Consider the following 18,433-nt stretch of genomic DNA (forward strand, 5'->3'; position numbering starts at 1 on the left):
TAACATATGTTACTTTTCAAAATGTTAAATAAAACAATGTTTAACATATGTTACTTTTGCACAATTTCTCTCTGTTCTTGATTCGTAGAATCATTTGAAAACCTTGATCGACGCTTTGTGAAGGGCTTCATCATAGATTTCTTAGTATAAATTTGACCTACAAATCGAAACTTTTATCTTCCCCTTTTAGATTTACACCAAGGTTAAATCCCAAATCAATTAGGGTTTTTTTTCCCCTGAAAGGCTTCACATATACATCCTCGATTATACGGAATGCCACAACTAGATGCAATCGAATGGCAATAAAGGAAATCAAGAGATTAAATAGTTTATATATGGAAAAAAAAATGCGGTTGTGTTTTTTTTTTTCCCTCATTTTATTTTATTTAATATTCTTCACGAATAGTTTAAGACAATAAATGATTCGTAAAAATGGATATTAAATAGTAATAGAAAAGAAAATAAAAATAAAAGTTAATTTTTGGTGCCACTCTAGTTGGCCCTTGCATGCATGGGTTGCCAGGTGTAACTTTTCCAAATACAAGTCGACAAAATTAAATCAAGAATTCTTCCATGTATGCTCTAATGACGTCATTTTCCGTAGAAGTCTTTTTTTTTTTTTTGAATAATACTTACTACTCATGGATTTCAATTACTTCAATTAATAAAATTTACTATTCTCAAATAAGGGACTTGGATTTGTATCTCACTTGTGAGACAACAAAAAGACTAATTGATACCTTAATCCAACACTAAAAAAACAATAATTTTGGAGCTAACATTATAGGTTTAAATCCTATGTTACTACTCCGATAATGGAGATTGTGGGGACACGATTCGTGGCAGACCGTAAGGGTGTTGGGTTCGCACGCAAGAAGGCCCCAACAATATCATTTGTAGAGCGTGGGTTTGAAAGGCTAGGCCTTGATCGACGAGCGGTGGGTTTTTCGTGGTGTTCGTGCGTGTCTATGCTATTTTCACCCATGGAGTCTTTCTCCTGGAGGTGGGCTGGGAGGCTCTGGTTTTTGGCCATTTTTCCCAGCCCCTCCTTTAGGTTACTGATTTTTCCTTTTATATTCCCGTGTGTTCGCTGTCCTTCGTCCACGTATAGGGTTAGTATTTCCAAGGTTAATATTTGTCCCATTAACCTGCAATCAAAGTCGTTGGGGGTGGTTGTAAAAGCCTAAGAATGCGGCTCTGTCAGGTTCAGAGCATTAAATGACGATAACAGCAGCTTTCCCTGGATATTCCAGATCTTTCTTCCATGTTCCGGTCTTATATCGTTTTTACCCTTCCCTTTGGGGGTACTGCGGGTCTGCCGAGGACTGAACTACCCTCGGCGGTACCCTAAGGCTATTTCGTTGAACCTGGGCCATAATCCTCCTCGGCTTGGGCCTTTGGACTCTCCCTGGGTAGATGGGCCTGGCCCATAAATCGTTTGCGCCCCACATTAGCCCCTCAAAACCCGGCTGTCCAACCTCTGGGCTGGACAGGGGGGTTTTGGTGACGCCAAACTTCTTCCTTCGGCCCAATCCGTTCGGCCTTTTAAACATGCTGGCGGCTCCTCACCTGCCCAGGAGGTGCACCGGTCCACGAGACAGTTTTTAATTTCGCGCTCAATGCGTTCTTATCGCTTGGGGTATCCAAAACGTGCTTTGAATGACCACTATTTACGAGACCACTTTAATTCGACGGTTTGTGTTGATGGGGTGGAGAAACGGAACCGGCATGTTCGTGTTGACAGATCCCTTTGGAGATCTGAACCTATTAAATGCCTCCCGCTCCCCCCTCTGTATAAGAAGGAAGAGTGGAGGTTATTGTTTTTATCAAGAATCCCTTTTCATCTCCCTGAGACCCTGAAATACCTGGCCTCCCTTAGGATTCGGTTTATCTACAGGTTTATACACTTAATCGTAAAACACTTTACCGTAACAACAAGGAATGCAAAAGCCCCACCCCTCCCAAAAACGCCACGTTCCGATAAAGCTCATCATGGCTCGATCGGGACAAGGGTGGCGAAGACTCAAACTCAACCCTATCCTTCCTTCAGTCAAAATCCGAAGCAGGGACTCGTCACGTCAAACTTTCGACGTGACTGAGTCGAGAACACCCAAGATCGCTACCATCCGGCTCCTCACGAGCGTACCTAATATGGCACCAGCGTGTTAGGGGTCAGGGTTGAGGCAGGGGCTAAATGCTTCTGTTTCTCCCTCTTTTTCTTTTTCTTTTTTCGTATATCCAAGTACTTTGGTTTCCCCATAGGCTTGGGTCCGAGGACCATACACAGCCTTGGTTCTGCCCAAAACTCGGAATAATTATAATCCTTTTGTACTTGGCTTTTTCCCTAGGCGCAGGTCCGAGGACCATGCATGGCCTTGGTTCTGTTTATCCCTTTTTTCAGGTACCTCACCAGTTGCCGAGCAGTAGGTTGCCCTCGGCAACTGTTATTCCCCGGCGTGGGCCGTAGTCTGAGGACACCCTTGCAGGACGGGCCCGGGCCGCGATTTTACTAGGCCCACCAATTAGGAGATATTTCCATAGTCTTTAGTCACGCGGTACTTTTTGACGTCCCAGTGTTCGAGGTATGACTTTCCCAGACTCCTTTAATCTCGTGGTTGCAGCTGACGTTGGAAGTCGAGCCGGAGACATTTTGTCTGTAGCGCCTCTTGGGACGCTGCGTGAATTAAATGCCCCTGCCCCATCTTTTCAAATAAATAGGGGAGAAAGTTACTTTGCCTACGCACAAACCCTTTAGCTTCCTCCTTCAGGAAATCATGTCTGAGGCGAGGGTTAGGGAAAAAGAGCTTTCTTCACCGCAGAAACGCCGCATCCTCCCGAGACTCGAAGGAGTGATGTACGAGCCAAAGATGCATAAATTCAAGAGAAATTTCCACTTCGACAGAGGGAAAAGGATGTTTCCCCCTCTTCTAGTCAAAATCCGAAGCAGGTTCTGGTCATGCCAGATTTTTGGTATGTCCGCAGAAGGAATTTCCACCATCAGCACTGTCTACTTTGTAGCCGGCAAATTTTTGCAGGGGCTTCCCAACTTCCGGCTCTCTGCACCTTTTCTGTAGATGGTGTTAGCCTGAGGTCAGGCTCTTTGGCTGCCTGAGTTATGGGCATGTAGAAGTGTCAAGGAATAGTTTCCTTAGACAATAACCTGGCGCAGTAGCCAACCTCTCCTCTGAGCTGCCCCCACGGCCCTCTCTCCGCTTGCTTGTATTTTCCTTTACTTATGTAGTCAGCTTTAGTGTAAGCTTGTTTCAGCTTTTTATTGTACACTGTACTGTTCCTTTGTCTTAATAAAATATGCGTCTATTTCTCCATACGTATCTTTCTTCTCCGTAACAACTACTTTATGCACGAATATTTAAATGCAAGCTTGCCCTTAAGAATATTCCAGGCAGAAAAAATGCTTTAACACAGGTTCCTACTAATTTAAACTCACAAGTATTATCAAGTATAACAATGGTAATCTTTAACAAATCGAACTCTTGGGACTAACCAGGATAACTGTTGAATGCTGCGCGATGCACGCCAGACCCATGCCCAAAACTTGGCTTTCCTCGCCCAGGTAGTTGGTTTCCCCAGAGGCTTGGGTCCGAGGACCATGCAATGCCTTGGTTCTGTCCAAAACCTAGTTTTCATCATCCAGGTAGTTGGTTTCCCCTGAGGCTTGAGTCCGTGGACCATGCTATGCCTTGGTTTTGTCCAAAACCTAGTTTTCCTTACATCCAGGTAGTTGGTTTCCCCAGAGGTTTGAGTCCGTGGACCATACAATGCCTTGGTTCTGTCCAAAACCTAGTTTTCATTTCATCCAGGTAGTTGGTTTCTCCTGAGGCTTGGGTCCGTGGACCATGCAATGCCTTGGTTCTGTCCAAAACCTAGTTTTCATTTCATCCAGGTAGTTGGTTTCTCCTGAGGCTTGGGTCCGTGGACCATGTAATGCCTTGGTTCTGTCCAAAACCTAGTTTTCATTTCATCCAGGTAGTTGGTTTCTCCTGAGGCTTGGGTCCGTGGACCATGCAATGCCTTGGTTCTGTCCAAAACCTAGTTTTCATTTCATCCAGGTAGTTGGTTTCTCCTGAGGCTTGGGTCCGTGGACCATGCAATGCCTTGGTTCTGTCCAAAACCTAGTTTTCATTTCATCCAGGTAGTTGGTTTCTCCTGAGGCTTGGGTCCGTGGACCATGCAATGCCTTGGTTCTGTCCAAAACCTAGTTTTCATTTCATCCAGGTAGTTGGTTTCTCCTGAGGCTTGGGTCCGAGGACCATGCAATGCCTTGGTTCTGTCCAAAACCTAGTTTTCATTTCATCCAGGTAGTTGGTTTCTCCTGAGGCTTGGGTCCGTGGACCATGCAATGCCTTGGTTCTGTCCAAAACCTAGTTTTCATTTCACTCAGGTAGTTGGTTTCCCCTGAGGCTTGGGTCCGAGGACCATGCAATGCCTTGGTTCTGTCCAAAACCTAGTTTTCATTTCATCCAGGTAGTTGGTTTCCCCTGAGGCTTGGGTCCGTGGACCATGCAATGCCTTGGTTCTGTCCAAAACCTAGTTTTCATTTCATCCAGGTAGTTGGTTTCTCCTGAGGCTTGGGTCCGAGGACCATGCAATGCCTTGGTTCTGTCCAAAACCTAGTTTTCATTTCATCCAGGTAGTTGGTTTCCCCTGAGGCTTGAGTCCGAGGACCATGCAATGCCTTGGTTCTGTCCAAAACCTAGTTTTCATTTCATCCAGGTAGTTGGTTTCCCCTGAGGCTTGGGTCCGAGGACCATACAATACCTTGGTTCTGTCCAAAACCTAGTTTTCCTTAGCGCTGGAACTTGGTTGTAAGGGAGTTAGCTCCTCGGCCAAGCCCCTAGAACTATTCGCGTGATTAACGCTGACAAACGTAGCCCCTAATCAAGAAGCATAGCCCCTAGCGGGACTTTACACTGGAGTTGGAACTTGGTTTTAAGGGGGTTAGCCCCTCGGCCAAGCCCCTAGCCAAAGAACTTAGTCTCTAACGAGACCTTATACTAGAACTTTATAACCCACGGTTAGAAATACCGCCGGAGTTCTCTCGACCCACCGCCTATACCAACGCACAAGCCTTTCCCACAGACGGCGCCAATTGTGGGGACACGATTCGTGGCGGACCGTAAGGGTGTTGGGTTCGCACGCAAGAAGGCCCCAACAATATCATTTGTAGAGCGTGGGTTTGAAAGGCTAGGCCTTGATCGACGAGCGGTGGGTTTTTCGTGGTGTTCGTGCGTGTCTATGCTATTTTCACCCATGGAGTCTTTCTCCTGGAGGTGGGCTGGGAGGCTCTGGTTTTTGGCCATTTTTCCCAGCCCCTCCTTTAGGTTACTGATTTTTTCTTTTATATTCTCGTGTGTTCGCTGTCCTTCGTCCACGTATAGGGTTAGTATTTCCAAGGTTGATATTTGTCCCATCAACCTGCAATCAAAGTCGTTGGGGGTGGTTGTAAAAGCCTAAGAATGCGGCTCTGTCAGGTTCAGAGCATTAAATGACGATAACAGCAGCTTTCCCTGGATATTCCAGATCTTTCTTCCATGTTCCGGTCTTATACCGTTTTTACCCTTCCCTTTGGGGGTACTGCGGGTTTGCCGAGGACTGAACTACCCTCGGCGGTACCCTAAGGCTATTTCGTTGAACCTGGGCCATAATCCTCCTCGGCTTGGGCCTTTGGACTCTCCCTGGGTAGATGGGCCTGGCCCATAAATCGTTTGCGCCCCACAGAGATTATTAGGTTCTATATGAAATAATATTTTGTAATAATGAGTATTCCTAAAGCCTTTTCTTGCATCTTAATTCTTCCTTAAGACTTTCATGGAATGTAATGAAGAGATATACTCATTAATTATCACTTCTTGCTCCATAATTAATTATAGACAATCATTGACCTCAAGGGGCCTTTTATTTATTTTTTAATTTTTATGAATAAATTGTATTTTTTTTATACAAGATAGAAATTATATTCTAACATAATCTATGTATGTATGTGTGTGAAACTTTCTTCTAGAGTCTTAAACCCCGGCCTTTGCCTCCCACACCTCACAAGCACTTATACTTATGGAGTGACCATCGCACCAAGGGTGTGTGGTGGTGTATTTTATTGAAAACTAAAAGTTGAAGCATAACATTTAATGTTCCTATGCTCCCATTGAATTACATTATTATAGCATTTCGGTCCAATTTGATCCACTTTGGTCCATTTGGTCTAATTCGGTTCAATTCAGTCAATTTCGATACACTTACTTAAAAATATGGAAAGAGAAAGACAAGTTTGCGTAGCTATTCTAAATTTGGATTTGTTTAAAAATACAAATCTCTCGTTTTATTGAAAACACGATACCAATTTAACAAGCATACTCAAAGAGCAAACTCAACAAAGGATAGACACATACTCTTCATAAGGCACACTAGAGTCTGTCTTACAAAGAATCATTGAACTTCATATTTCCCACCAATCGAAGAATCACACATCGTTTCTAGTAAGTAGTGACATTTAAAATACTCTCATTAGGGAGGATTCGAATGCCAAATTGCCATAAATCCAAGAAGTTCTTTGAATCCATAGATGATAGACAATATCGACAAATGCCAATCTACTAACACGTGACTTCATGCTTTCCCTTTTCAACGAATAACCTTGATTCCGCCAAGCAGCAAATCGATTATAGGTGGTCAACCAAGCCATAAAGGCATGCTGAGACATAGCAAACTTCTGTCAAATGAAGTTGACCCACTTAGCGTTCTAAATAGTAAATTCTAAAGCCTTGCTCGAACAACATGCAATTTTGTAAAAGAACAGATTGAAGGAGATGGAGCCAAGTCACTTGATCTGTATGGCTTCAGTTTAACCTGCAAAAAGCTCAAATTGGATTAGCATCATGGTCTATTTTCTGGCAACCTGTTACACACCATGTTCAATTGAAATTTTCTCAATTTTGGCAAAATATTGACACTATTTTGGTTTCTATTTTTACACTTTTCCATGTTCTACTAAATCAGTCAGTCTGTTAATTTATTTTCAACACTTAACAGCATTTTTGAAAATCTTATGAAGCTTTTGTATGGCATTACATCTTTTCAAGTGTCTTTCTATTCACCTTCTCCAACCCTGAATTTGATATTGTATTTTAAATCTTAGATTCTTAATTATATGAGAGCTTGCAACATTTCTTATATTAGATGTACTTTAAAGACTTAGTCTGCGTTTGTTTCGCCTGAAAAGGATTTCAGGAAATTATTTTACACCAATCTGTGTGTTTGGTACCTATAGAAAATTGGGTCAAACGGAAATTATTTTACCCGTTGACTGTAAAATACAACCCCTCTTCACCCATAAAGCCATTTCAGTTTTTAGTCATTTATAAAAGTGGTTTCCCAACTATAAAGGTATACATATGACATAATACGTTATCAAAATATATAAATATATATATACACACACATATTACATAATATAATACGAAAGTTTTGCTCATACTAGAATGGTGCTGTTCTAATCTATTTAATGTAAAATACATAAGTACAATAAAACAAAAATGAAATAGAAATAGTTGTACTGCATAAATCATAATTAAAACAAAATTAGGACATCTTGTACATTAGCAAGTTTCGCATCCTCCGCATATATATATATATATATTTTTAGAGAATTTCAACTTATAGAGTCCACTTTTGGTAATAGCTATTTATCATCCGACCAAAACATCAATTATTTAACCATTAGAGATTTTACCAGTTGAGTTAAATGAACAGCATCTTCCACATTAATAAAGGACTATATAAAAAAAAATCGTTAAAAAATATATATATATATATAAAATTATATATAACCAGCTCCAAAAACAAAAAAAAGAAAAAAAAAAGAAGGAAACCCCTAACGACTAATTGACAAGCTTTTTGTTGCTGAATGGCTGTACTATACTAGTACTTCGTTATGCATTTTGAAGCCAAATATTCGAGCTTCACATGAAACCCCTTCTTCCTTCTCAAAACTCGATCTCACTACTCCTCTCTGCTCTCACTCTCATATCTCAACTACACCTCCACTCTCTCAGCCTCAGGCCATTCTCTTCAATTTCCACCAACAAAGCCAAATGGAACTCAACCACCAACGTGATCATCACCAACCCAACTCTGCTAATCATGGAGTCCTGCACCACCATGCTCCAACTCAAACAAATTCAAGCCCACATGACCCGCACTGCCCTCATCACTCACACTTTCCCTGTCAGCCGAGTCCTAGCATTTTGCGCTTTGGCTGATTCTGGTGACATTCAATATGCCCGTGTGCTTTTTTCTCAGATTGAAAGACCTAATACTTATATGTGGAACACTATGATCAGGGGCTACTGTAAAGCCAAAATTCCCACCATTGGGTTTTCATTTTTTCGTCAAATGGCTCGAGAATGCGTCGAAATGGATCGCCGGAGCTTTGTTTTTGCGCTCAAGGCGTGCGAGCAGTTTTGTACAGTTTTAGAGGGGGAATCAGTTCACTGTTGGATTTGGAAGATGGGTTTTGATTCGGATTTAGTAGTGAGAAATGGGTTGGTTCATTTTTATGCTGAATGTGGGTGTTTGAATTTTGCACGTGAGGTGTTTGATCAAAGTTTTGAAAGAGATGTTGTTACGTGGACCTCGATGATTGATGGATATGTGGTGCATAATTGTTCGGAGGAGGCATTGAAATTGTTTAATTCAATGGTAATGAGTGATGTTGAGCCAAATGAGGTTACTATGATTGCTGTACTTTCAGCGTGCTCCCTAAAGGGGGACTTAACTATGGGAAAAAGTATCCATGAGTATATAAAAAAGAGGAACGTTAATTATAGCCTGAATTTGCAAAACGCTATGTTGGATATGTATGTAAAATGTGGTTGCTTGGTTGCTGCTAGGGAGGTTTTTGATGACATGAAAATTAGAGATGTGTTTTCATGGACTATTATGGTTAATGGGTATGCTAAGTTTGGTGAGTTGGATTTAGCAAGGAAGTTTTTTGATGCCATGCCTGAAAAAAATGTGGTCTCTTGGAATGCAATGATTGCAGGTTATTCTCAGAATAATCAACCAGAGGAAGCATTGAAGTTGTTTCGTAACTTGGTGGGAGTTGGTTTGCATCCAATAGAGAACACATTGGTCTGTGTGCTCTCTGCTTGTGGTCAACTGGGTTCTTTGGATTTGGGTCAATGGATTCACCACTACTATATTAATCAAAAGCGGATTCAACCTAGTGTGATCCTGGCAAATGCATTTATTGACATGTATGCTAAATGTGGGAGTATTGATGCAGCTGCAATGATTTTTAACGAAATGGTGGAGAGAGATTTGGTTTCTTGGAATTCCATGATTGCTGGATATGCTTCTCATGGACATGCTACAAAAGCCCTTGTCCTTTTCGATGAGATGATTAATATGGGATTTAAGCCTGATGAAATCACATTTGTGGGTGTCTTATCGGCTTGCAGTCATGGTGGTTTGGTTTCTGTAGGTCGAGAATATTTCAAAAGTATGAAAAGAAATTTTGGGATAGAACCAACGGTTGAACACTATGCTTGCATGATTGATTTATTTGGTCGAGTGGGGCTACTAGAAGAAGCTTATGAATTAATAACAAAAATGCCTATGGAAGCAAGTGTAGCTGCATGGGGCGCCCTTCTTAATGCTTGTAGAATGCATGGGAATGTTGAGGTGGGTAAGCTTTCTGCCTTTAAGCTTTTAGACTTGGATCCTGAAGATAGTGGTATCTATTCATTGCTTGCAAATATATGTGCTCATGAGAGAAGATGGGGTGATGTAAGGATGGTTAGAAGTATGATGAGAGAGAGAGGGGTTAAGAAAACTCCTGGTAGTAGCTTGATAGAGGTAGAGGGTGAGTTTTATGAATTTTGGTTTGCTGATGGATCACACCCTCAATCCGAAGATATTTATAGGGTATTAAACGAAATATTTTTGCTGTCTAAAGTGGAAGACTCTGTTCCTGATACTAAACTCAATTCATGAACTTTAATGTGTTTGATGCTTTATTTACAAATTGAGTGACTGACTTTAGGGGGGATTATTTGGGCGGTCAAGATGAGGGGTCTGGGTTGCAGAACATGCATGAACCATGAAATTAAGGAGATATGACACCAAAATTTGAGCGACTGTCTTGGCCTATAGACTTATAGTGTAAACCAAAGTCCTCAACTTGACCCATCTAGACTTCCTCTCATTCTTCTCTGGTGCAATTTCTGATTCTCCCAAACCTATCTCTTCAACTTCCCTTTCTCTTCCTCACATTGGCTTATAATACGCTTCGCACTTAGGCATATTATTCTTCTTTTTCAAGCGCACATGAATCACGTAACAGTATTTGACCTGCCATTATGGCTTGTTAAATGGGGAGGTTTTTTTTTTTTTTTTTTTGAGTAAACAGTAATACTTATTAGAACAAAAAAAAAAAAAAAATAATAATAGTGTTTTAAACCAGGTTTATAATACATTACATAATTAGAGTACAACTATAAAATGACCTAATTTTTGTAGTTGTAGACTAGGGTTATAAACAGCGGATACTAGACACACACAACTAATGTGGGACAAACATCCCTATTCTTTTTTTGAGTTAACTCTTACGTTCATTAACTAAGAGTGGCTTTGTAGTAATAACTAATAACTGTGTGTGAGAGAGAGAGAGAGCGCTTCTTAGAGGAGCCGGTAGATAGTGGAGGAAAGGCCGAAAGGGCATATCTTTCATTGCATCCCATAAACGACCGTCATTTTCTCAACAAACGAGGGTCTTTTTGTTATCACTTGAACCCCAACACAAGAATCATCTCTACAAAACTACGCACCATTTTTTTATAAAGAAAACTGACGCATTATCTTTGGAGTTTGGAGGTTTAACCTTAAAAGGTTGTCTACCATAATTTTTAGGAATATTTTATTGATAGTCGTCCATCGCTTATTACCAAATAATTGGTAAAATCTAATGACTAGGAGTAATGACCTTTTTTGCAGTGTTCTATGTCTATAGTTCAATCCAACTTCTCCTCACCTAATATCTTCCTATCTCAGAAATATAATTGTTAAAGTTTCTTATCTTTGAACAAGACACCTAGATTCAAACCTTAATTACATCAAAAACCATTAAGTGTTGTGACATGATAATAAAAAACAATTATTATTGAGTGAATATTATAAATTCAAATTCTATAATATTTATGGGAGAAAAAATGCATCACGTCCATTTCCTACAAATTTGACTTTTTTTTTTAAAAAATTTTCTGTGCCCGCAAAGTACGGAGCCACAAAAATGACTTAGGTTAAAAAAAAAAGTTATTCTTCTAAGTATAATATTATGATGAGTAATACTTAGATACAAATCCTTAAATAATATTTAAGTTCTTCAATTAAATTTAACCCCAAGTATTATAAGTTGACTTACACACATATTGATTTATTGGAAGTAATCAGTTATTCATATTTTGATTTTGCTGGAAGTGATTAGTTATTCATATTTTGATTTTGCGGGACGTTTAGACACAAGAAAGTCTATTTTATAATATATTTTATATATCACAAATTGTTCCAATGGGTGATCTTAGTGACTCTAGCACTACTCAAATTCCTGAGCAAATCTGATCCAATAAATAATTAATTAATTGATTTATATATATTATAAATATTTAAAATAAATAAATCTTTGTATATGATACATATTTAATTAATAAATATCAATAAAAATTCAAATTAAAAAATTTATACCAAAAAAATGAATACCAAAATAGCAATGAAGGTATATCATAAAATATATCAATGAGGATATAAGGAATAAATAATGACAATGCAACGTCTTATTTTGACTCATGGCCTTGTTTTTCACGAGAATTTCATTTTACTTTATCTCTCCCATTTTCATATCCATTCATTTTAGAACTTATCATCATAAACAAACTAATTGCAATAAAATAAAGTAAACAATTACACTTTTTATCCTACATTATGTAGTTCACGGTTACAAAATTACAAAAAGAATGCCAAAAAATAACAAAGAACACCAAAATAGCAATGAAGCTAATGGTTACTGATCCCATGACTAAAGGTTTGCTGACCAAATAGTAAAGACCATGTTAAGCATATGGGGCTTGGTAGCTTTTTTGATGTTTAATTCCTCTCTAGTTGTTTTGTATTTTGAACATATATTTTATTATTCTTAGAGAATAAAAGATATAATGTTCATTTGGTGCACATAGTATAAATATAAAAATAGTTTTATTTGTTTGGGATATAAAAAGACGACATTTTTTATAGAGATAATTTCAATTTATGAAGTTCGCTCTTGATGATTATTCTTTATCATCTGACCAAGATACTAATTTGTTTTTGGTGTAGGTAGGAATCAAACCTCAAATCTCTTATTTGATTATAAGAGACTTTACTAGTTGAGTTAACTGAAATGATTTAAATGTCTAATAGGTCGTCGAATCATAAAGAAGAATTATTAGCTCATAAAGTTTCATAAATAAATTTTTAAAAAAAAACTCATAAAGTACTCACATTAGGAGTATTATACATTGAAGGAAGTTTCAATTACAATTAAGGATATCACCACCATAATTTATGTGTTAGATTCTTTATTTGAGTGGGAGTATTTTACAACTAGTTGGCATGATTCACATGCAACTCCCAAACCCAAGTCACTGATGATGAAAACGGAAACAATAATGCCAATTCACACGCATGAACCAATAGCCTACTTGTTCATAACAATAATGCCAATTCACACGGAAATGATAAAGTCCATAATTATTTCACAATATTCTAAAATAGCCTACCAACTCATATGAGCTCAAAAAAAATATGAAATTTAATTTATTTTTAATATTAATTTAAAAATATTGTGAAATTATTGTTAATTTTTATTTTGTCCCTAGAGAAAAAGCTAAAAGTTGAAGTGGAATCTTGAAAGGGACAAAAAGTGGGAACCCAAAGTAGAAAGTTGAAGGGCCCATTTGGTAGGGGAGTTTGAGTAATGTTGTTTGGGTGTTTTTGATATATGTGTAGGTGAAAAAGTGTGTTGAAATTTGTGTAAAGTTGTTCAAAATGTGAAAATATGTGTTTAAACTAACTCACTAAACAGGGCCGAAGTGTTTTGTTTTCTGAGCCTGTCATACCACCACGAAGTTTCTCTCCACTTGCTTGCCACTTTCACATCTTCTTCATTCATTAGGAAAACAAGTTTCCCATTTTCTTTCCCATTTGAATGTCTTTTGCTTCTCTTACTGAGTTTTCTACCCTGAATCTAAGGCAGAAAAAGTACATATATTGCATTTAGATAGGAGATTTGATGGTCTTTGTTATCTTCTTGGCGTTATTTTAAGTGTGATTTTTCCACCATAATCAGTATCTTTGAAGAAATATCGGGTACTCAAGCCAAGTATGCTGCCGTTTCTATCCAGGTATGTTGTCACTTCTTTCTAATGTCATTTGATTACCCAATAGTTTGTAGCTTTGTGTTCTATATATTAAAGACTTAAAAGTCATTTATAACTATATGGACAATAGTTTGTGTTCTGAAACTCATTGTACTGAACAGATCTAATACTTATTGTTCTGATATTGAAATGCATATATACGAGTAATGCTAGAAATACAAACTATTTTATAATATTTTTACAAATTACTGAGGTGGCTTTAGCATTTTCTAAATAATTATTGTAAGTAAAAATGTGATGTTAGTGATAGACTCATATTAGAACTAGTAAAAATTTATCACATCAACAGTTTGTAAAAATTGTTAGGACATATGTGATTCACTTGTTAGGAATATATGTCACTACTTTATGTAATTGTCTAATCCGTTGACAAAACGCACTTTACTTGTAATTGGGCAGATCTAGGATGTGTTTAATAATTCAAGAAACCTTGTTTCAAGATCAAGTATTAAAACCATGCAAGTCTGTACGTCCAAGATTCAAGCTGAGAAAGTGTCTGTCATTAAAGCTCGACAACTAGCATCTATCGAGCTTGAAGAGCTCGTTCCAGCCCCGTGGCTTGATAGCAGTTCGACAGATAGCTATCTGTCGAGGTTTATGAAAAACAGAGTTTCAGTTCTGTTTTGACTCCAATTCGTGATTATGTGTTTAGGCTTTCTTTTCTCACAATCCTAGACATATAAAAGGATTATTTTAAGGGCCATCAAAGGTGACACAAGTTGCACAAGTGTTGAGTAAAGTTTGTTTAAGCAAATTGTGACTGGAGACAGAATTTGCTCTAGTTCATCTCTCTTGTGAAGAAGTTGCTGTGTTTGTACACCGTAGGGTTTTGTGACCAAGCATCTTCTCGATCTTCATCATCTAGATGAACTGAAGATTTTTGCAGCTAATAACCTTCTCTAGTTGGTGATTGAAGTCGCGTACTAAGATATGCGCAATTGGTTAGTCACTGTGAGAGTGCCTTTTTCGTGACACTCAGGCCCAAGGATCCTGGGCCTAAATGAAAAAGGAGGATTTGGTAGACCGGGCCTTGACTCACCGCAGCTAACAAGCTGTTTAAGAATCAAGTAGATGCAGAGAATACTCCTGACAATATAAAGAAAATGACAAACAAGGATATCGAAGAGTGCCAAAAATTAACAACATAAGTTCAGAAGGAAAAAAATAGGATTAGCAAAGCAATAAAAATTAGTGCTGTGGGGATCCTAGGAATTATGAAGCAGTGTTTCATTAATACATTATCTGTTTGATTACAAAAAGCTCACTAGGACGTGATACAAGGTCCAATCAAGCTCAAAAATTGCAGTCTTGAATGGCTATTTCAGCCTTCAAAGTTTGCAAAATTTGATTCTCGTTGAATCCGAGTATGTGCAATAGTGGCCTTTACAGGATACCGGGAAGCAATACTTGTTTTTCCTTTAGTATTTTTCTTTCTGCACAGATTTTCTGATAGTTTTTCCTGGAGAATTTCTTCTTTCTTGTGTTTCTCTCTTTCTTTTTCTCGCCGCCTTCTTCACAACCCATCCCCTCCTTTTATAATGGAGTTTTCTGGGCTTCCCGGGGAACCGTTGGTTCCTCTGTTTTGTTCTTTTGCAAACAGAGCATGTCCTGTCCCCATCGTCTCGGTAAGTCCCTTTTCCGTTTTCTCTCATTCTTTCCTTTTCTCAGTTCTGATTCTTTTGAAAGCTTCTGGTTGGCCATCTTCTTTGGGACGTGCTGAGGTATGCCTTCTGGGCATCCCCATTTCTGGCGTCTTCCACTTTTCCCTTTTCTTTCTTATTTGGGCGGAATCCTGTTCTGTCATTTTTGAAAGTCGTTTGTTATCATTCTTCTTCCCTGTCCTGGTTCCCCGAGGCCTTTTCTGTCTGTGCCATGAGAGGTCGCTCGCGTTTTGCTTTTATTTCTTGTTTTCTTCTTCTGTCTTCTTTCTGTCGATCTGTCCCAGTCTTCCTTTTTCTTTGTGTCTGAAGGGATCCGTGCTTATTGATGGTTCCTGAGGATCCCTGCTTCTTATACTTTGCCGTGGTCTTCTTTTTTTCGGATGCTTCTCTTTTCTGGACTTCAGGATCTTCTGGGCCTTTCTTTTATTCCCTCATGGGTCTTCCGTATCTATTACTTTGGGCTTAGCCTGAATTTTTCCTTTTGGGCTTGATTTGTTCTTCTTTTTTTGGGCTTATTTCACTATGACTTTTTTTTAGACCTCAACAGTCACGTACTGGGAGCCATGCATCAAAAGGAGAGATTGTCACTACAGACCAAGTCCAATTGGGTATTGGGGTAAGGGTTCAACTGTAGATTGGTATAAAGTACTGGGATTCCTTTACTTGTAACCGCTTGTTTTGATAATAGTAGATTCTCGGGAGTTGTGACCTTAAAATCACCCGATGGGGTTTTGCCTTGGTGGTTTTTCCCATTCATAAACAAATCATCCGTGTTAAATTTAATTTCCGCTGCATTTAGTTATTTGGTGATTTGTTTGTGCTACCACACTCATTGCATGTTAATTTGATTAATTAATAAACTTAGCTAATTAATCAATTAATTTATCACAAGGGGTCAATACATTATTGGCCTATCAAAAATGTTGTAAAATAGTTTGTGTCTATAGTATTACTCATCTATATATATCTAAAATCAAGTATAACATTTATTATTACTATACTCCTGTTAAGCCACATTAGCGACCATATCACTATTTTATTGGTTTTCCATCTTTATTGATTATCTATTGTAAAATTAATTTTTTGTGGCCAAATGTAATACACTACATGTCATCATAAATTCTAATTGTTTATTGTCTATATTGAAAGTTCCTTTCAACATTGAGTGTCATTTTCTTTCCATCCTAATCCTTTTATACACACACACACAATGCATTTTACTACTCAATCATTAAGCCACATCATCCACTTATTTTTTATTTTTTCTTTTCTTTTTTAAAATTTTCTTCTCACTACTCTCTAAAAAAACAAAAAACAAAAATATCTTCTTCTCCCCATTAGTCTACACCTACAGTTACACTTTGTGAGAGTGCCTTTTTCGTGACACTCAGGCCCAAGGATCCCGCGCCTAAATGAAAAAGGAGGATTTGGTGGACCGGGCCTTGACTCACCGCAACTAACAAGCTGTTTAAGAATCAAGTGGATGCAGAGAATACTCCTGACAATATAAAGAAAATGACAAACAAGGATATCGAAGAGTGCCAAAAATTAACAACGTAAGTTCAGAAGGAAAGAAACAGGATTAGCAAAGCGATAAAAATTAGTGCTGTGGGGATCCTGGGAATTATGAAGCAATGTTTCATTAATACATTATCTGTTTGATTACAGAAAGCTCACTAGGACGTGATATAAGGTCCAATCAAGCTCAAAAATTGGAGTCTTGAATGGCTATTTCAGCCTTCAAAACTTGCAAAGTTTGATTCTCGTTGAATCCGAGTATGTGCAATAGTGGCCTTTACAGGATACCGGGAAGCAATACTTGTTTTTCCTTTAGTATTTTTCTTTCTGCACAGATTTTCTGATAGTTTTTCCTGGAGAATTTCTTCTTTCTTGTGTTTCTCTCTTTCTTTTTCTCGCCGCCTTCTTCACAACCCATCCCCTCCTTTTATAATGGAGTTTTCTGGGCTTCCCGGGGAACCGTTGGTTCCCCTGTTTTGTTCTTTTGCAAACAGAGCATGTCCTGTCCCCATCGTCTCGGTAAGTCCCTTTTCCGTTTTCTCTCATTCTTTCCTTTTCTCAGTTCTGATTCTTTTGAAAGCTTCTGGTTGGCCATCTTCTTTGGGACGTGCTGAGGTATGCCTTCTGGGCATCCCCATTTCTGGCGTCTTCCACTTTTCCCTTTTCTTTCTTATTTGGGCGGAATCCTGTTCTGTCATTTTTGAAAGTCGTTTGTTATCATTCTTCTTCCCTGTCCTGGTTCCCCAAGGCCTTTTCTGTCTGTGCCATGAGAGGTCGCTCGCGTTTTGCTTTTATTTCTTGTTTTCTTCTTCTGTCTTCTTTTTGTCGATCTGTTCCAGTCTTCCTTTTTCTTTGTGCCTGAAGGGATCCGTGCTTATTGATGGTTCCTGAGGATCCCTGCTTCTTATACTTTGCTGTGGTCTTCTTTTTTTCGGATGCTTCTCTTTTCTGGGCTTCAGGATCCTCTGGGCCTTTCTTTTATTCCCTCATGGGTCTTCCGTATCTATTACTTTGGGCTTAGCCTGAATTTTTCCTTTTAGGCTTGACTTGTTCTTTTTTTTTTTTTTTTGGGGCTTATTTCACTATGACCTTTTTTTAGACCTCAACACACTTCCTCCAACATTTCCCTTCCTTTTTTGCATTTTTACCTCTCCCACTACTCTCTACTTCACCGTTACACTTCCTTCATCATTTTTCATAACTTGACTCTTCTTCTTCCCATTTTATTTGTACATGCCTATGGTTATGCTTCCTCCAACTTTTCTCTTTCCTCTTTCCTCTTTGCCTCTTTACCTCCCCCACTACTCTCTATTTTGCCGTTACACTTCCTTCATCATTTTCTCTTTTTTATAACTTGACTCTTCTTCTTCCTATTTTATTTGTATAAATTTGATATCATTTCTTCCATTTCAATCCATATTTTTACCACAAAAAAAATTTGTGAGTACTCTCTGTCTCTCTTGGTAAATTTTTGTTATTTTTTATAACTCTAATTTAGATTGATGGTTTTTTTTTTTTTTTTTTTTTTTTTTTTTTTAAATATATGTTTCAGGATTGTGTTTTTTTTTAATTATTTTATATATATAAATTTCTCGTTACAAAGTCTTCTCTCCCCTTTTATATCTATGGTTGAATTTTGGTTTAGGTTAATACTTAGTTTTTTTTTTTTTTTTTTTTTTTTTTTCGGAAATAGGAATTTTAGTTTATATCAAAATACAATCTACATGGCTATGAATTAGAATATGCCTACCAATTGTTTGAACAATA

General features: G+C 38.2%; 1 protein-coding gene across 1 annotated transcript; it reads left to right on the forward strand.

The window, feature by feature from the left end:
- Positions 1 to 7,898: 7,898 nt before the first annotated feature.
- LOC115973369 (pentatricopeptide repeat-containing protein At2g22410, mitochondrial-like) lies at positions 7,899 to 10,011 on the forward strand. Its single transcript, XM_031093630.1, has one exon. It carries the CDS (start codon positions 7,981 to 7,983, stop codon positions 10,009 to 10,011), a length of 2,031 nt encoding a protein of 676 aa, XP_030949490.1. The 5' UTR covers positions 7,899 to 7,980.
- The last annotated feature ends 8,422 nt before the right edge of the window (positions 10,012 to 18,433 follow it).

The sequence above is a fragment of the Quercus lobata genome, unplaced genomic scaffold, assembly GCF_001633185.2.
Source record: "Quercus lobata isolate SW786 unplaced genomic scaffold, ValleyOak3.0 Primary Assembly Scq3eQI_2003, whole genome shotgun sequence".
Lineage (NCBI taxonomy): Eukaryota > Viridiplantae > Streptophyta > Magnoliopsida > Fagales > Fagaceae > Quercus > Quercus lobata.